At 51.2% G+C, this 14199-nt stretch overlaps 1 protein-coding gene across 1 annotated transcript in view; it reads right to left on the reverse strand.

The window, feature by feature from the left end:
* Nucleotides 1-13112, reverse strand: part of Ephb1 (EPH receptor B1) — a 514312-nt gene extending 501200 nt beyond the window's left edge. The window contains exon 1 of the mRNA XM_008848545.3: nt 12099-13112. Within this exon, the coding sequence (XP_008846767.1) occupies nt 12099-12156 (58 nt within the window). The 5' untranslated portion in view covers nt 12157-13112. The remainder of the gene's footprint in view (nt 1-12098) is intronic.
* Between the last annotated feature and the right edge of the window lie 1087 nt (nt 13113-14199).

The raw sequence follows: 14199 nt of genomic DNA on the forward strand, positions 1-14199 counted from the left end.
TCTCTCTCTCACACACACACACACACACACACACACACACACACACACCTACCCCCCAGCACTTCCAGTTAGATGTATGACCCTCTCCTGTCTCTCCCAGCGGTGGATGTGGGACCAACCCATATATCCACCCTAATCCCTCCGATGTCCCCTCACAGCCTGTAGTTTGCGAGCCTCTGTCTCCCCCACCAGTCTGCTATTTGGTGAGCTCCTTGAAGGAAAGGCTGTCTTCTTTATCTTTGTTTCTTATTTTTAGTACAGCACTTCTCAGGTAGATGCTCAATAAATGTGCTCCAAGCAAGCGCTCCTGAGATTGAAAGCCGCTAGACAAGGTGCGTGCTCTGCCCCACCCCTCCCCCTTCCCACTTGCACCTTTTGGTCTGGGAGTGGCTCAGCCCTCATGAGATACTCAGAGAACAGAGCGCTTCACCTGCTAAATCAGGCAGCCTTTTCCATCTTGGTTCAGCTGGACTGGACAGAATTTCAGTCAAGCCAAAGCTTATCTCCCATGTATGAGCAGGTCCGCTTGCTAAAGCTACTCTTCAAATGAAAGAGAGCCTCAGCCTGCACCATAAGTTGCCCAAGCCTGCTTTCAGCACTCACGATCACATCACTAGTCTGCTCCCCTTTTATAGCTGTCCTGAAATGATATGGTGTCCTATTCATCTTCCCGGTGACTGACTGTGCCCCAGTAGCAAGTCAGCTTCTGCAGCTGGAGCACACTGCTGGGCGCACCACAGGCTGTTAGCAAACTTTTGTTAAGTATTGAATAAATGTAAAACAATACTCCTCCCCTATCCAAGCCTCCCCCTGCCTCCTTTTCTAATTTCCGCTACCATTTTTTTTCTAATGCTTCTCCTGTAATAGTCCAGTTACCAATGGTCGCACAAATCAACCTCAAGTTCAGTGCTTTTAAACAATACTGGCATTTATTTTGTTCCTGAATCTACAACTTGGACAAAGCTCATGAGGAAAGTAGTGGTGGATTGAACAACAGAGCAGCCATCTGAAGACTCACTCGTGTTCGGCAGCAGATGCCGTCTGTGAGCCGAACCTGTCACTTGTGGTTCCTTACAACATGGCAGCTGAGAGACAGCCAGGCAGAAGCTATGGTCTTTTGTGACAACATCTTCCAAGTTACACAGCATCCCTTCCAGTAGTGGATAGAATACTGTCTCCATGACCACTCTAGGCCATCTGTAACCAGGGACGAGGAACTGGGCTCCACGTTTTTATGGGAAAGCTGAAAAACTGCAGACATGTTTAAACCAGTACATAAGACATGATTCGGCTTCAAGCATTCTGTTGGCCTTTCCTTTTGTTTTATTCGTTACGTCAATTCACATTATTGACCCTTCCTATGGGTCATGTGCTGGGATTACCAAGATAACCAAGAGAGAGCCCCACTCAGCGGGGGCTCATAGAACTGTGAGATAGAGACCCAGCAGAATAAACACACAATTGCAGAGCAGTGTGGAATGTGCAGAAAGAGGAAGAGGAGGTTGTGGTGGGATCCAGAATAGGGCAAGGGAAGAAGGCTTCCCGGAGGAGAGGCCCACTAAGGTGAATCTTGAAGAATAATGTAGGTTTAGCCTCAACCCAAGCATATGCAGCCCCAGAGGCACACCCCAGCACAAGGTCAGGCATCCTCTGTGAGGATGAGGAATGGTGGCGTTCAAAGTCTGTGCGGGCAGTATGTGCATCTGTGCATCCCTGTATGTTTATGTGGATGGAGCAGGGGAAGGCGGTGCTACTGGACATCGGGAGGTAAGGAAAGAAGGAATCGGATGATGAAGGGTCTTGAATGGACCCTAAAGGCACTAGGGAGCCAGCAAGGAACTCACATATGTAGTATAAATACAATAACACCGAGTACCAATTAATGATCTGACACACGAAGTATATTCTGAGTAGGGACCTTCTGGCACTTCCCCCAAACTTAATGAATTATCTGATGACACTGATACCCCTTCCCTCCAAACATACTGCTTGTCCTCCACTTCTGCAATGCACGCATCCTCAGAGGGGTTGAGAAAACCCTGGATTGGCCTCTAGTCCTGCAATGAGCACAACAGACAGCCAGGAGCAGTAGCAGAGTTTGGGAGCAGGAAGTGGCATAAAAGCACCTGGAAACACGCCCCTTCCCTTTCCCCCAGCTCACCCACCAGCTCCTGCCTCAGAGTGTCAATGAGACAGACAAGGGCAAAGGTCTTATGCTGATGTGCTGGAAAAATATAACAAGGGAAACAACAGAACAATTAACTGCAGTGCCCAGCTGTGGCTCCCAGATAAGGCATGCTCTCTGCTGCCACTGTCCACGAAGCGCCTGCAATTATTCCCATCCTCTGGCTGGGTCCTATCAATAGTCACAGCCCCAAGAGGGACGAACCACCATCCAGAGTCTAAAAATGCTGAGGGGTCTCTCTCCTCCCCCATGTCCTCCCAGGATCAGAACTGAGTGAGGCTCAGTCCAATGCCTTTCTCTGGAGCTGTGGAATCTGCAGCTGACCAGAGGGAACAGTCTGGCACTCAGGGACTAGTAAGCCCAGGCTGAGACAAGTTGGGCAGGGCCCCAGGAAAGAAGCAGGAGGAGCATACAAAGAGAACACTTGCCTCAGGCCCTGTCTCTGGCATGTGGGTCCAGGATAGAGCCTCAGGAGAAAAGCAGAGTCCCCACTCCTCCTGACTACCTCCTCAGCACCAAGGTCAGGCACAGATGCCACACTGCAAGCAGCTAAGCACCTGGGCTCACTAAAGATGACAGCCAAAGGGCATAAGGCAAAAGATAATGGTGAGCCTAGAGACGAGTCAAGAGGCAGGGCTCTTGGAGTGTGCAAATTGGAAGCCACAAACGCAGAGGGACAAAGGTTGTCCTCCAGCTAAAGAACAGCTGGGATAGCTCTACACTGTGAGAAAAGACCCAAGAGTAGACACAGAAAGTGTGACCAACTGGGACCTCCTGAGACCTCAAGTGGTACCCAGCAGAACAGGGAGTAAGCGACTGGTGGTTTAGAAATAAGCGTTCCCTGTTTTAAGCTACACATAAGCAATGCTAAGTAGAAAAGGGGCCACACTGGGAAAGGAGGCTCCAGGAGTTTGACAGGCTAGTTTGGAGCCTAGCTCTGGAGCAGTTCATCTCAGCAAGCATCAGCTCCCTCATATGTATACCAGGACAGGTGCTTAGATACCAAGAGTGTGAGTCACCATGCCTAGAGCTAATGCTCTGAGTAGAAAGGAGCATGGTCCAGTTCTGGTACTAGCACCACGGCTTCCTAGAACATCTGTCCCCTGCCTGAATCTTGTCTCCAGTTCTGCTTCCACTGTGCTGAAACTATGAAGAAGAGCCATACTCACTGCCAGCTGCTTCAAGCTTAAGCAGCCCCAGAATCAGTGCAGAGACTGATGCAGACAGCCTTGGGCCCCGCTCCTTGCTTGCCTGCGCTGCTCCTGGCCACCCACCTCTGCCCATTTCTCTGTTCATTATCACCTCCACTAGGGGATGGAGAAGCAGGACAAGGAGGTTAAATTCAAATCAGTCCTTTCGTCACTTGCTGCCAGGAAGGGGGAGATGAGAGACGCAGGGCCTCAGGTGCAATCTGTGGATAGAAATGAGACCTGGTAATTCCTAGGAAATCTAGACGTTTTCACGTTGGCCCAGTTCTGCTACAGAGAACTCTGGGGGAGCCTTCTATGAGTGGCCTCCTTAAGCAGCTGTTAATGGTGTTGTCCGCAGCTGTGGAGATTTCACCTGACCCGGGGAAACATCTATGCTGGCTGCAATGGAGTAGAGACAGGACCTGCTCCTCCAATGCTTTTGTTCTTTTTAGCAAGTGTGGCGTTCCAGTCATCAGTGGGGTCATTGTGGTGTGTCAAAGGGTCTTGGATCTTCAGCTCAGGGCACTCCATCCGTGCTTGCCAGGAAATGAGAGAGCAGCTAAGGAAGATCCTTCCGGAATTAACACCGTGGCAGAATGAAATGACCCTGTGACAGCAAATGCATGGCCAACTTGACTGGATTTACAACAACCTAGAGGACTGGTGAGATCAAGGGGTGTATCTGTCTTTCCAGAGAGGACTAGCCGTGTGTGGTAGGGAGGACTCGCCCTGAATGTGGGTGGCACCATCCCATGGGCTGGGGGCCTTGATATAACGAAAGAAGGGAAGGGGACAGGGAAGGGGAAGCGGAAGGGGAAGGGAAAAGAGAAGGGAAGTGGAGAGAAGGGGAGAGGAGGGAGAATAATGCCAGTATTCTCCCTCTCTCTGCTTTCTCTCCCACCACCATGATGTGAACTGCTTCTCAGACCTTTCCCTAAAAGGGATTGAATCCTCTGAAACCAGGAGTAAAATAAATCTCTCCTGTTTTAAGTTGTGTGTATATATCCATTACTTTCATCACAGCATTGCAAAAAAAAAAAAAAAATTAATAACATAGCATTTGTTCCCTAGTCTGGGGAGTTGAAAGTTCATTAAAGAAGTTCCAGGCAAACTCTACAGCCAATGTCACTGAGAGGCACTCAACAAACAACTCTACATGGTGCCAATGGGGACCATGACCCATACTGCCCTGCCCCACTGATACAGAGATAGACCTGCTGCTGGCCAGTGGAGGTCCCTTAGAGCAGGGTCTTTCTCATAGAGGGTGCTGAGCCAAGTCCTTTCTTGATACTAGCCAATCTCCCTCTCCCTACTAGCCTAGAACGCCTGGAAATTGGATGTCTGAGGGGACCACTACAGAGCCCCCTAAGGGCTGAGGCTCTACACCTGATCCCCAGTTCTCCAAGGATCACCCCATATGGGACTTTATCTCCAATCGACATTCCTTGCCCTACTATGCCACTACTGCTTTGATCCTAGAGTGTGCCCAACTCCAAGTCCTGTCTGCATGATGCTCCCTCCTAGTCGGACTCAATACTGAGGAAACTGAGGCACGGGGAGGTGGAATGTGAATCTAATCATGCTTCCTGGGCCTGGTTTCAATGGAAAGTAGGTTTCCATATGCAAATAACTCATCCACTGCCCTTCATGGCTCCCCGGAAGGTGTGTGCTCCACTGTTCAACTCTCAGAAGTGTGATCAACAAACCAGCAAGGTGGTTCATCAGGCATCAGGGATTTTTGATGGTGCCGATGACCCTGAGATAGCCACTCCGTCAGTTCCCCTTTTCAGCTCAGTTGAACATTCTGACCTATGGGCCCACCTACGGCTGCAACTGAAATGGAATTTCCAGATAGAGCTGAGGAATTTCGCATGCAAAATTTTTCTTTTAAATATGAAATCTCTCCCAAGGCGTTACTTTATTATTACAGTAATTTTCTCAGAAGGGCAGACATCCAATGTTCTGTTTCTCCACCATCTTTGGAGACATGGAAATCTAATAGACATATTCAGGTTTCTTAAGTGGTTAGTGCAGAAGAGGGAGAAATAAAGAGAACTCTTCCAAGGAGCACAGACTCCCGGGATCCAGGCGAGGAGTGTGCTCTACGTGGTCAGGTGAAAGGTCTCAGAATGCATAGTATGCCCAGGTTATCTCTTTTGAGACATCTGTCTACTGGTTGCTTCTTATGGGGAAGGGACAGGGGCAAAGATGCCGGTCTTTGTACTGGATTCTTTATGGGAAGTCACTCTGTGGGGCAGGTCTCCGGCTCTATGTGTGTATAGGTAGAGGCAGAAGGAAGGAGCACAAAGGGAGCTTTGTGGAAACCAGTGCTTCATCTTTGGCACCCAGCCATTTTTCTCATCTCTTTCAAGACAATGGCTCTCTGGGGGCCCCAGTGGTCATGATGACTCCAACAGCCACTGGCTGAGCTGGCACCAGAACTCTTCCTCCCCTTGGATGCTGACTGAACCTCCTCCATGTAAACCCTATGAAAGAGGTTGAGTGAGGTGGTGTGGGTAAGAACACAGTCTCCAGAATCTGATTGCTTGAGTTCAAATTCTGGCTCAGCCTCTTACTAGGCAGGAGACCTTATTGAATTACTTAACTGCAGGGTATCTCAGGCTTCTCATCTGAAAAAAAAATGAGAGAGAGCTTGATAATAAAAATACCTGCTTGGGGCTGGAGACATGGCTCAGTGGTTGGGCAAACTGGCTGCTCTTGCAGAAGACCCAGGTTTGAGTCCCAGCACCCACGTGGTGGCTATGAACCGTCCTTAACTCCAGTTCCAGGGGAATCCAAAGCCCTCTTCTGACCTCTGCGGCATTGCAAGACATGGGTGCACTCATATACATGCAGACAGTACACTCGTACACATAAGATTTAAAAAAATAATAAATAAAATATATTCTTTTAAAATGCCTGCTTGGGCTGAAGAGATGACTCACTGTAAAGAGCACTGGCTGCTCTTGCAAAGGACCCAGGGTTGGTTCCTAACACCTATGTGATGACTAACAACTATCTGTAACTTTAGTTCCTCTTCTGGCCTTCTTGGGCATTGTACATACGTAGTGCACATACATGCATGAACACAAAACACTCATATACATAAAACAAAAATAAAATTTAAAATATTTTGGCTAGGCATGGTGGCACATACCTTTAATTCCAGTACTCAGGAGGCAGAGACAAAGATCTCTGTGAAATCAAGGGAAGCCTGGTCTGCATAGCAATTCCAGGCCAGCTGGGGCTATATGGAAACCCTGTCTCAAAAAAAAAAAAAAAAAAAAAAATCACCCTGGGGCTGGAGAGATGGAAAGATGGCTCAGTGGTTAAGAGAACTGGTTCAGTTCCCAGCACCCATATTGTTACTAACAACTGTCTGTAACTCCAGTTCCAGGGGATCCGACTCCCTCTCCTGACCTCTGTGAGCACTACATGACATGGGTACCCTTACATATATGCAGGCAATACATTCATACACATAAAAAAAATAAATAAAATATTTTTAAAAACAAAAATTATACCTACTTGGATAGGATATTGTAAAGACTGAACATGATAGAGAGATAGATGATGTTAGATAGATAGATAGATAGATAGATAGATAGATAGATAGATATGGATGGAGAGATGATAGATAGATAGATGATAGATGATAGATAGATAGATAGATAGATAGATAGATAGATAGATGATAGATAGATAAATTTTAGAACACCTCTCATCATCAATTTCCAAATCTACTAGTGCTGACTTTCTTGTCTCTTAATCAAGGGGCACCTTGCTAAAAACACCAATGCCTAGGCCATTTTGATTCAGTCAGTACAGACTGAGGTGTGAGACCTGCCCAGAATTCATATTGTAATCTGGTGTAGAGCTAATCTCTTGGCAATGTTTCCAGAAATCACCTGCTGATTCTGATTTCCAGAAAATCAGGATCTTCTAGAACTCCTACAAAAAGAAATGTCTAGAACCCATGTAAACTTGCTGAACTTTGGGGTTGGAGCCAAGAGCATGTAGCAAGCTGCCAGGCACACACAGGCTCCCAGACCTCTGGGAACCACTGCCTGCAACAACAATTCCCTCTTCCAGCTTTCAAAATTATCTGTTTCTTTTCCCCATGCTGCTAAAACATGATGTTCCTGAGTCTTCATGTAACAAAGAACTCATACAGATTAGCTGTAAATGGTCTTTTAAATTAAAAAATAGGTGTCTTTTTAGTTATAGTGGCAGCTCTTTCTTTTTAATCTAGTACAGAGTACATTTTCACAATGGATGCTACTGGTCGCAGCTCCTAAGGTTAGAATGGGTGGGTCCCAAGTCCACTGGACAGAGCAAGGCCAGGTGGTCTGGGGATACTCTCCATGTGACAGAGTTGGAAACAAAAGGCCAGAAGCCATGCTCTGTCTTCATGATCCTGTGATTGGTCTCAACCCCATGCCGACTGCAACCCCATACTAATGTCCAGACCTCACTCCAGACCCTACAACCCCTTCCTTCACCCCAAGCTCATGAAATTCATCCAAGCAACCAGACAGCAGGTGGTTTCTGCTAAGTAGGAGGTCCACATACAAGGTGGGAGGGAGGGTCCATGGTGCTGTCCTGAATACCCTGGCACTACCCTTCCTTTTTAGTTTGATTAGTTTTATCAAAGATTGCTTCCCTGAAGTACACTTTGGTAATTAGTGTTCAGAGAAGGGACTCTGAGTTTTGGGTCTGGGTTGACAAAAGGCATGGGATGGGCCAGAACACTCCCTACACTGAGGACATCAACAGTTGGCTGCAGCTCTGTTCCACCAACCCAGAAGTTTTGAGCCTTTTCCCACTTGGGCTGGCTGCAGCTATACAGCTATTATCATTGCTAGATCCTTGGTCCTCTCTTATCAGCATTCCAAAAGCGCTTTGACCAGAACCTTCCACAAACACTGAGTAACAGTGACCTTTGTGTGATGCAGAGAAAATCAAAGTCAGCTAATGAGCTGAATTTTCTCAGATCTATCTTTCAGTCTTGAGTCCCAAATCCAGGGCCTTTGCATCTGCTAGGCAAGTATTCTACACTGACTTTCCCAACCCGCTTTCCCAGACATATTTTTAAATCTTTGGCACCTACTACAGCTCGTAATGTTGCACTGGACTTGTGGACATTCAAAACAGATGAACATACAATAGACAAACATTCACAAAGAATGCAGAAACACTTAATCACAGCCTGGCTTAGTGACCTACTGAAGACACACAGGCTCAGTTTGAGGGTTTCTGTCATGAACCTGTAGTGGAAACTTACCCATGACTAAAATGAGTACAGTACCATTCAGCACTGAGCATCCCAACGTGGGGGGCATGCCACAGAAGCACAGTAACTCAGTTATAGGCTCGCACATCAGTCATGACTAACAAGAAGCCATTACTTGTCAAGCCATGAGAAACCTACGCCAAAACCCATGAGAACACTTAAGTGCTGTCCAGTCTACCACTTCACTCTAGGCCACATCAAAGGGCCGGTCTCCTGGGACGCTCTGCTCTTCTGGTATCTCTCACCCTGAGACTACCTGCAACTACACAACCATCTCGTGGACAGAGGGCTGAGGCTGGAGTAACACTATGAGCAGTCAGCCATTCAGGGTACTGTCCCCCAGAGGGCCAACATGGGCCAGGAATACCCTACTCTGCAAACCCGACATGTCTCTGCTGCTGTGAGAGCACCCTGGGAACAGCCCCAGTCTCTAGATCCTACCCCAAGAGTGGAAGCAAAGGGGCAACTCTGAGAACCAGGTCCTTGCCTTTGCTCTCTGCAGATACCAGCAGCCCTTTCTGGGCCTTCCTTCCTTCCACATCAGCTGGGATAAAGAGGTAGAGGCTTAAAGAAGCAGTTGTGCGCCAGGAGGCTGAGGAAAGAGACCTGGCCTTGGATCCAGAAGGCCAAGAGGATGTCAGCATCCAGGGCAGCCTGTCTTGCTCCCCAGAGCAAGGAAGCCCCAGAGCCTTTTCCCTGCACTGCTTGTCTCCTCCCACAGAGCAGACTGGCTGGAAATGGAGAAGGGCTTGGGGGGAGAGGGAAGAGGTGCTCTTTTTGAGACTGGGTTTCTCACACTCAGGCCAACAAGCATCCCTCTGATAGCTTGTGAATTAGAATCCCTCTACCCCCGCCCAGCCCTCAGGTCCTTCCACCTCTGCTGGGTGCTGCAGAGCCCAGGACACACCCACTCTCCCTCTCCCCACCCCTCCCTTTCTTTCTTTCCTTCTTTCTCACACCCAGGTATAGGTCACATAAGGACCTGCCTTCCCTCTGAGCACATCTCCCGACTTGGCCCATGGCTCAATTGCTCTTTTGTCTCTGCCCTGGCCTTAGCTGAAGACCTGCCTGAAATGCACCCCAGGGACCCCCAGAGAGAAGACAGACACGTAAGTGGCTGAAACCAGTAAGGAGAACACTGCCTCTCGCGGAGCTGGGTTTGGGGAGGGGCCTGCTGTCTGTAAAGGCAGCTCATTGATCCTCTCTTCGGATTCTGTACTCATCACAAACCGATTCAAGCTGGCCCCAACCCAGCCAGGCAGGCGGGGAGGCCGCCGTGTGTGTGAACAGGAGAAAATGAAGCTGCCTGCTGTCATTGGAGGAAAGGAAGGAGTGAATGGTGTGTTCTACCCCTGCGTTGAGCAGGGACCAGGCGCTGCTTTAATATTCTGCTGAATGTGGTATTTCTTTTAACCCTCGAGCAACTGGCAAAGTTTCCCCCCTACACGAAGAGGAGGGTCACAGCTCTGAAATGCACTGTGCTAACACGCCTGGATGACATGGCCCTGTATATCAGGCTGGGCGCACGCACAGTGGCACCCATGAGTAGTAGCTCCATCCAAACCGACCAGCTGGCTGGTCAAGAAAAATTTGGTTTGTTCCCATGCATTTGCTCTGCAAACTATGTCGCTTGTATACACGTCCCCTCCTTCATGTGCACGGAGTCCAAGTCAAACGCAGACTCCCTAAAGTGGGCATTTATCTGCTTTGAGATCGAATCCCTGACTCTCTGGAGGCGCGAACAGCCGTGAACCAGATGAGCCTCAGACCGGCTTGACCTACCCCAACCTACAAAGTCCATCTGGCATCCCGCGTGGGGAACATTCTCACCCGGCTTTGTTGCTGGGCTAGTATCCCCTTGGTATTCCTTCTAGTTCAAATGCTTCCACACGTGTCTCCAGAAAGTCAAACCCAGGGATCCAGCGTGGGGTGCGGATCACATTCGACACCAATTCAGACCCTACACATTCCAAAAGGTACCCGCACTCCTACAAAGAACAACAGCTGCGGGGCAGCAGGAGGCCGAGGGCAAACAAAAAGCCACCTTGGGGAAAGCAAGCAACAGCTTTCTATGCATTAATCCCTGCTCCCGCGCGCTGTCGCCGTCACCACAACCGACCCTGGCTGTGTGTAGCCTTCGCAGTGGCTTAGACATCTTAGCTGTGACCCGAGGGACCCGAATATTCCAGCTTCTCCTGGAGAAGGGCAGTGCTTGCCGGAATGGTCAGGGCACTGGATCACTGATGGACTGGGAGTTTCCAAAGCGTGTCATTTTCCCCAGGACCCTAAAACCCAGATGGGATCGCAGCGGGAAAGCAGGAGCTGCGACCCTTCCACGCGGAGTGTCCGGGTGGAGTCCACCACGCGCGGGACGTCCATCGGGAAGTGGGGTTGCAAGCCCGCCGGCGGCACATCACCCCGGAGTTGCTTCCTTCGCGGTAAAAGCTAACTCCTCTCCCGTTCGGAGAAGCGCCGTTGGGGGTGGCTGCTGCTCGGCTGGGGAGATTGGGGGCGGGGAAGGGGGCGGGAGGCGGGGAGCCGGGCAGGGATTTCCCACAGGGATTCGCGGGCGCCGTTGAGCGCCAGGGCTCCCTGGTGCGCCAGGCGCGGGGTCCGCCAAGCGAGCTTTGCGAGCCACCAGCCGAAGGCACAGCCACCGCTGAGCCAGCGGGGACGGCGTCGCGGCCAGTGGGCTCGCAGTCGCCCAGTCTCCAACAGGGGACCGTGGGGGAGTTTGGGCAAGACCCGCACTCACCCCAGTTCACCCCTGCTCCCAAGAAGGTGAGAAAGGTGTCCACCTCGCCCCTACTAACCCTAGAAAGATGCAGCCCCAGGGTGCGGCCGAAGAACTCGGCCCTTCTCCCTCCGCAGCCACTTTTGGGGTACCGGGACAGACCTTCTCCAGTCCCGGGCGCGCAGCTCTAGCCTTGGGGCGCGCAGCTCTAGCCTTGGGGCGCGCAGCTCTAGCCTACCAAGCCCAGAGTCAAGAAGCTTTAGACCTGAGCGAGCTGAAAAAGCGAGATGGCGCGCGACTGCTTGCCAGCGCATCCAAGCCCGGGATAGGAAGGCAGCACCCGGCGTGCCTTACTCCAGGATCCCAATGGCCGGCCCGAGGCGCCCCTTCCAACCCAAGTCCAGCTCCACCCGGAGCTAAGGAGCGGGCACCGCAATGCAGCGGGATCCGTGCTCTCTGAGCTGAGGATGCTAGGGATCCGGCTGTCAGGGAGAGCGCCCCGGACGCGCTAGCCGCCAGACTCTTCGAACCAGCTGTGCGCGGGTGGGTACCGCCCCTGCCTGGCTCCCCGGACAGCTCAGCCCACGGGTTTCAGGATGCTGACAAGGCGAGAGAACCAGAAGTGCCCCGAGAACGGCCAGGCACCCCCACCCCCGAGGCGGCAGCAGCCAAGTTGCACCGCGCAGCGTACGTTACCTTCCATCGCGGCCACTGCGGATGCCAGGAGTAGCAGCAGCAGGCAATCCAGGGCCATCGCCGGCCGGCGGCCCCCTGGCCAAGCCCGAGCCGAGACGCGTCGCGTCCCGGGGCGCCGCTGCGCTCCCGGCGGGTGGCTTCTCCGTATCCTTTCGCGCTCTCGCCGGGACCGGACTCCCCGGAGCACGGCGTGGGCGTGGGCGGGAGTGTGCGCGCGTGGGGCGGTGCAGGCGCGCGTGGATGTGGGTGTGCATGTGTGTGTGTGTGTTTATGGGAGAGGTGGGTGTGTGCGTGCGTGTGTGAGAGAGGGCGAGGGAGAGCGAGCCTGGGAGAGCGCGCGAGAGCGTGTGCGTCCTGGTGTCACATTGCGAGCTACAGCGGAGCCTACGGGAGGACTGAGCCGGCCAGACTGACGGGGGAGGGAGCGGGATCCCCCGCCATCAGCTCTCTCCCCACCCCTAACACCTCCTGTCCAATCAAGGAATCAAACCTGCAAAATTCCCTCATCCAATCAGGCACGAGCACCTCCTTACCCTGGCATTGTTAGTTTAAGAAAAACTTTTGCTTGCAAGGCTGTGCTGGAGGGTTGGGAAGGCGCTAGGAGGAGACCGCGCTCCCTCTCGTGGTAATCTTGGAGAACTGCACCCTCCCGCCCCAGCTCTCCCAGGCTAGGAGGGAGGAGGCTCAACCTAGAAGTCCGTGGAGGCCCCTTGCCCTTACAGCCCACCCAGACCTGGGGGAGCTTTAAATAACCAAATCTGTTTCCTTTCATCTTCTCAGAGACATGGGTACCCGGACTACTCTATGCCTCCTCTCAATAGCGCTTTACTAATCAGTTTTGATTATTGTAAGTCTGGTCTGTTTCTGTTTGCTTGGAATCCCCAGTGTGTAAACACTGCCTGACCCATGGTATGAGTCTGTTGAGTTAGTGAAGGGGGATCAGAGTCTCTCTGGCTGCTGCTCTAGGGTACCCAGGCCACCTAGCCTGCTTCCTATCATATCCCTAGTATGTCTCCTCGTTTCCCAGTTTCTTCTCTAAGCATCCACATTGGGACCTGCCTTGGTGGAAAGTCCAGGATTTACACAGCTAGTATGAAGAAGCGGGGAAGGCAATTTGGTGGTAGGGTTTTGCAGGGTGTGGAGCCAGAGGAAGATACCTTTTTGTGAACTAGGCCTGGAGGTGGGCGGGGAGGACGAGCTTCTGCAACCACAGAACAGGGTTCTGGAAGTAGGAGTGATTCTCCCGGGTTCTGTTCCCACAGTAGCATTTTGTCTGTCTACTGAGAGGGTCAGCGTGTTCTAGATCTGGGAACAGCCCTGAGGCTTGTCAGAGGTTGTATGGGAGAAGTGTTCTTGCCTCCTCCTTCACTCTCAGACTTCCTTCAGGGTTAGGGCGGGCCCTGGGTGACTCGCCCCAAACCTTTTTTCAGACTTGAGCTTAACACTGGGCCAAATCTCTTTAGGGAACTTGGTTAAATCAGTTCCCCACTGTGTGTCTTGTCGTCCTTTGTTGGGATTGCTTCCCCCCTCCCCAACCTCAGCCACACTCACATCCCCTGATTCTGACAGCACTTTGTTTCCCAGACCCTGACCCAGGCTGCTTACCTCTTCCCCTACCCTCTGCCCACCAGTCTCGGAACATAAAGGAGAAGGATGCCACTGACCTGCCCTTCCTCATTTTCTCTAATGCCACATCAGTTGCCCTCTGTCCCTCCACAGCACCATCTGCATCTGGTCTCAGATACTGGTGACTAGTGGTTCTTCTGCAATGCTGGCCTCACTTTCCATGATCCCATTTTTCCTCCTACCTGTGTCGCTCCTCTGTCATCTTTTCAGCTCCCAAAACAGGGGTTTTGGGAGATTCCTTGGAATCTCTCCTCCTTGAACCCATGGTCAACTCCTTGGCAGCTTCACCTGCTCTTCCACCTGTAGACATCCCTATGGGTAGATTGTGGATCAATGATAGATTATGGGTGGATGATGGATGGATGGATGGGTGGATGATGGATGGATGGATGGATGATGGATGGATGGATGGATGATGGATGGATAGATGGATGGATGGATGATGGATGGATGGATGATGGATGGATAGATGGAT

Source organism: Nannospalax galili, unplaced genomic scaffold (assembly GCF_000622305.1).
Source record: "Nannospalax galili isolate Female #2095 unplaced genomic scaffold, S.galili_v1.0 scaffold1264, whole genome shotgun sequence".
In the NCBI taxonomy this organism is placed as follows: domain Eukaryota; kingdom Metazoa; phylum Chordata; class Mammalia; order Rodentia; family Spalacidae; genus Nannospalax; species Nannospalax galili.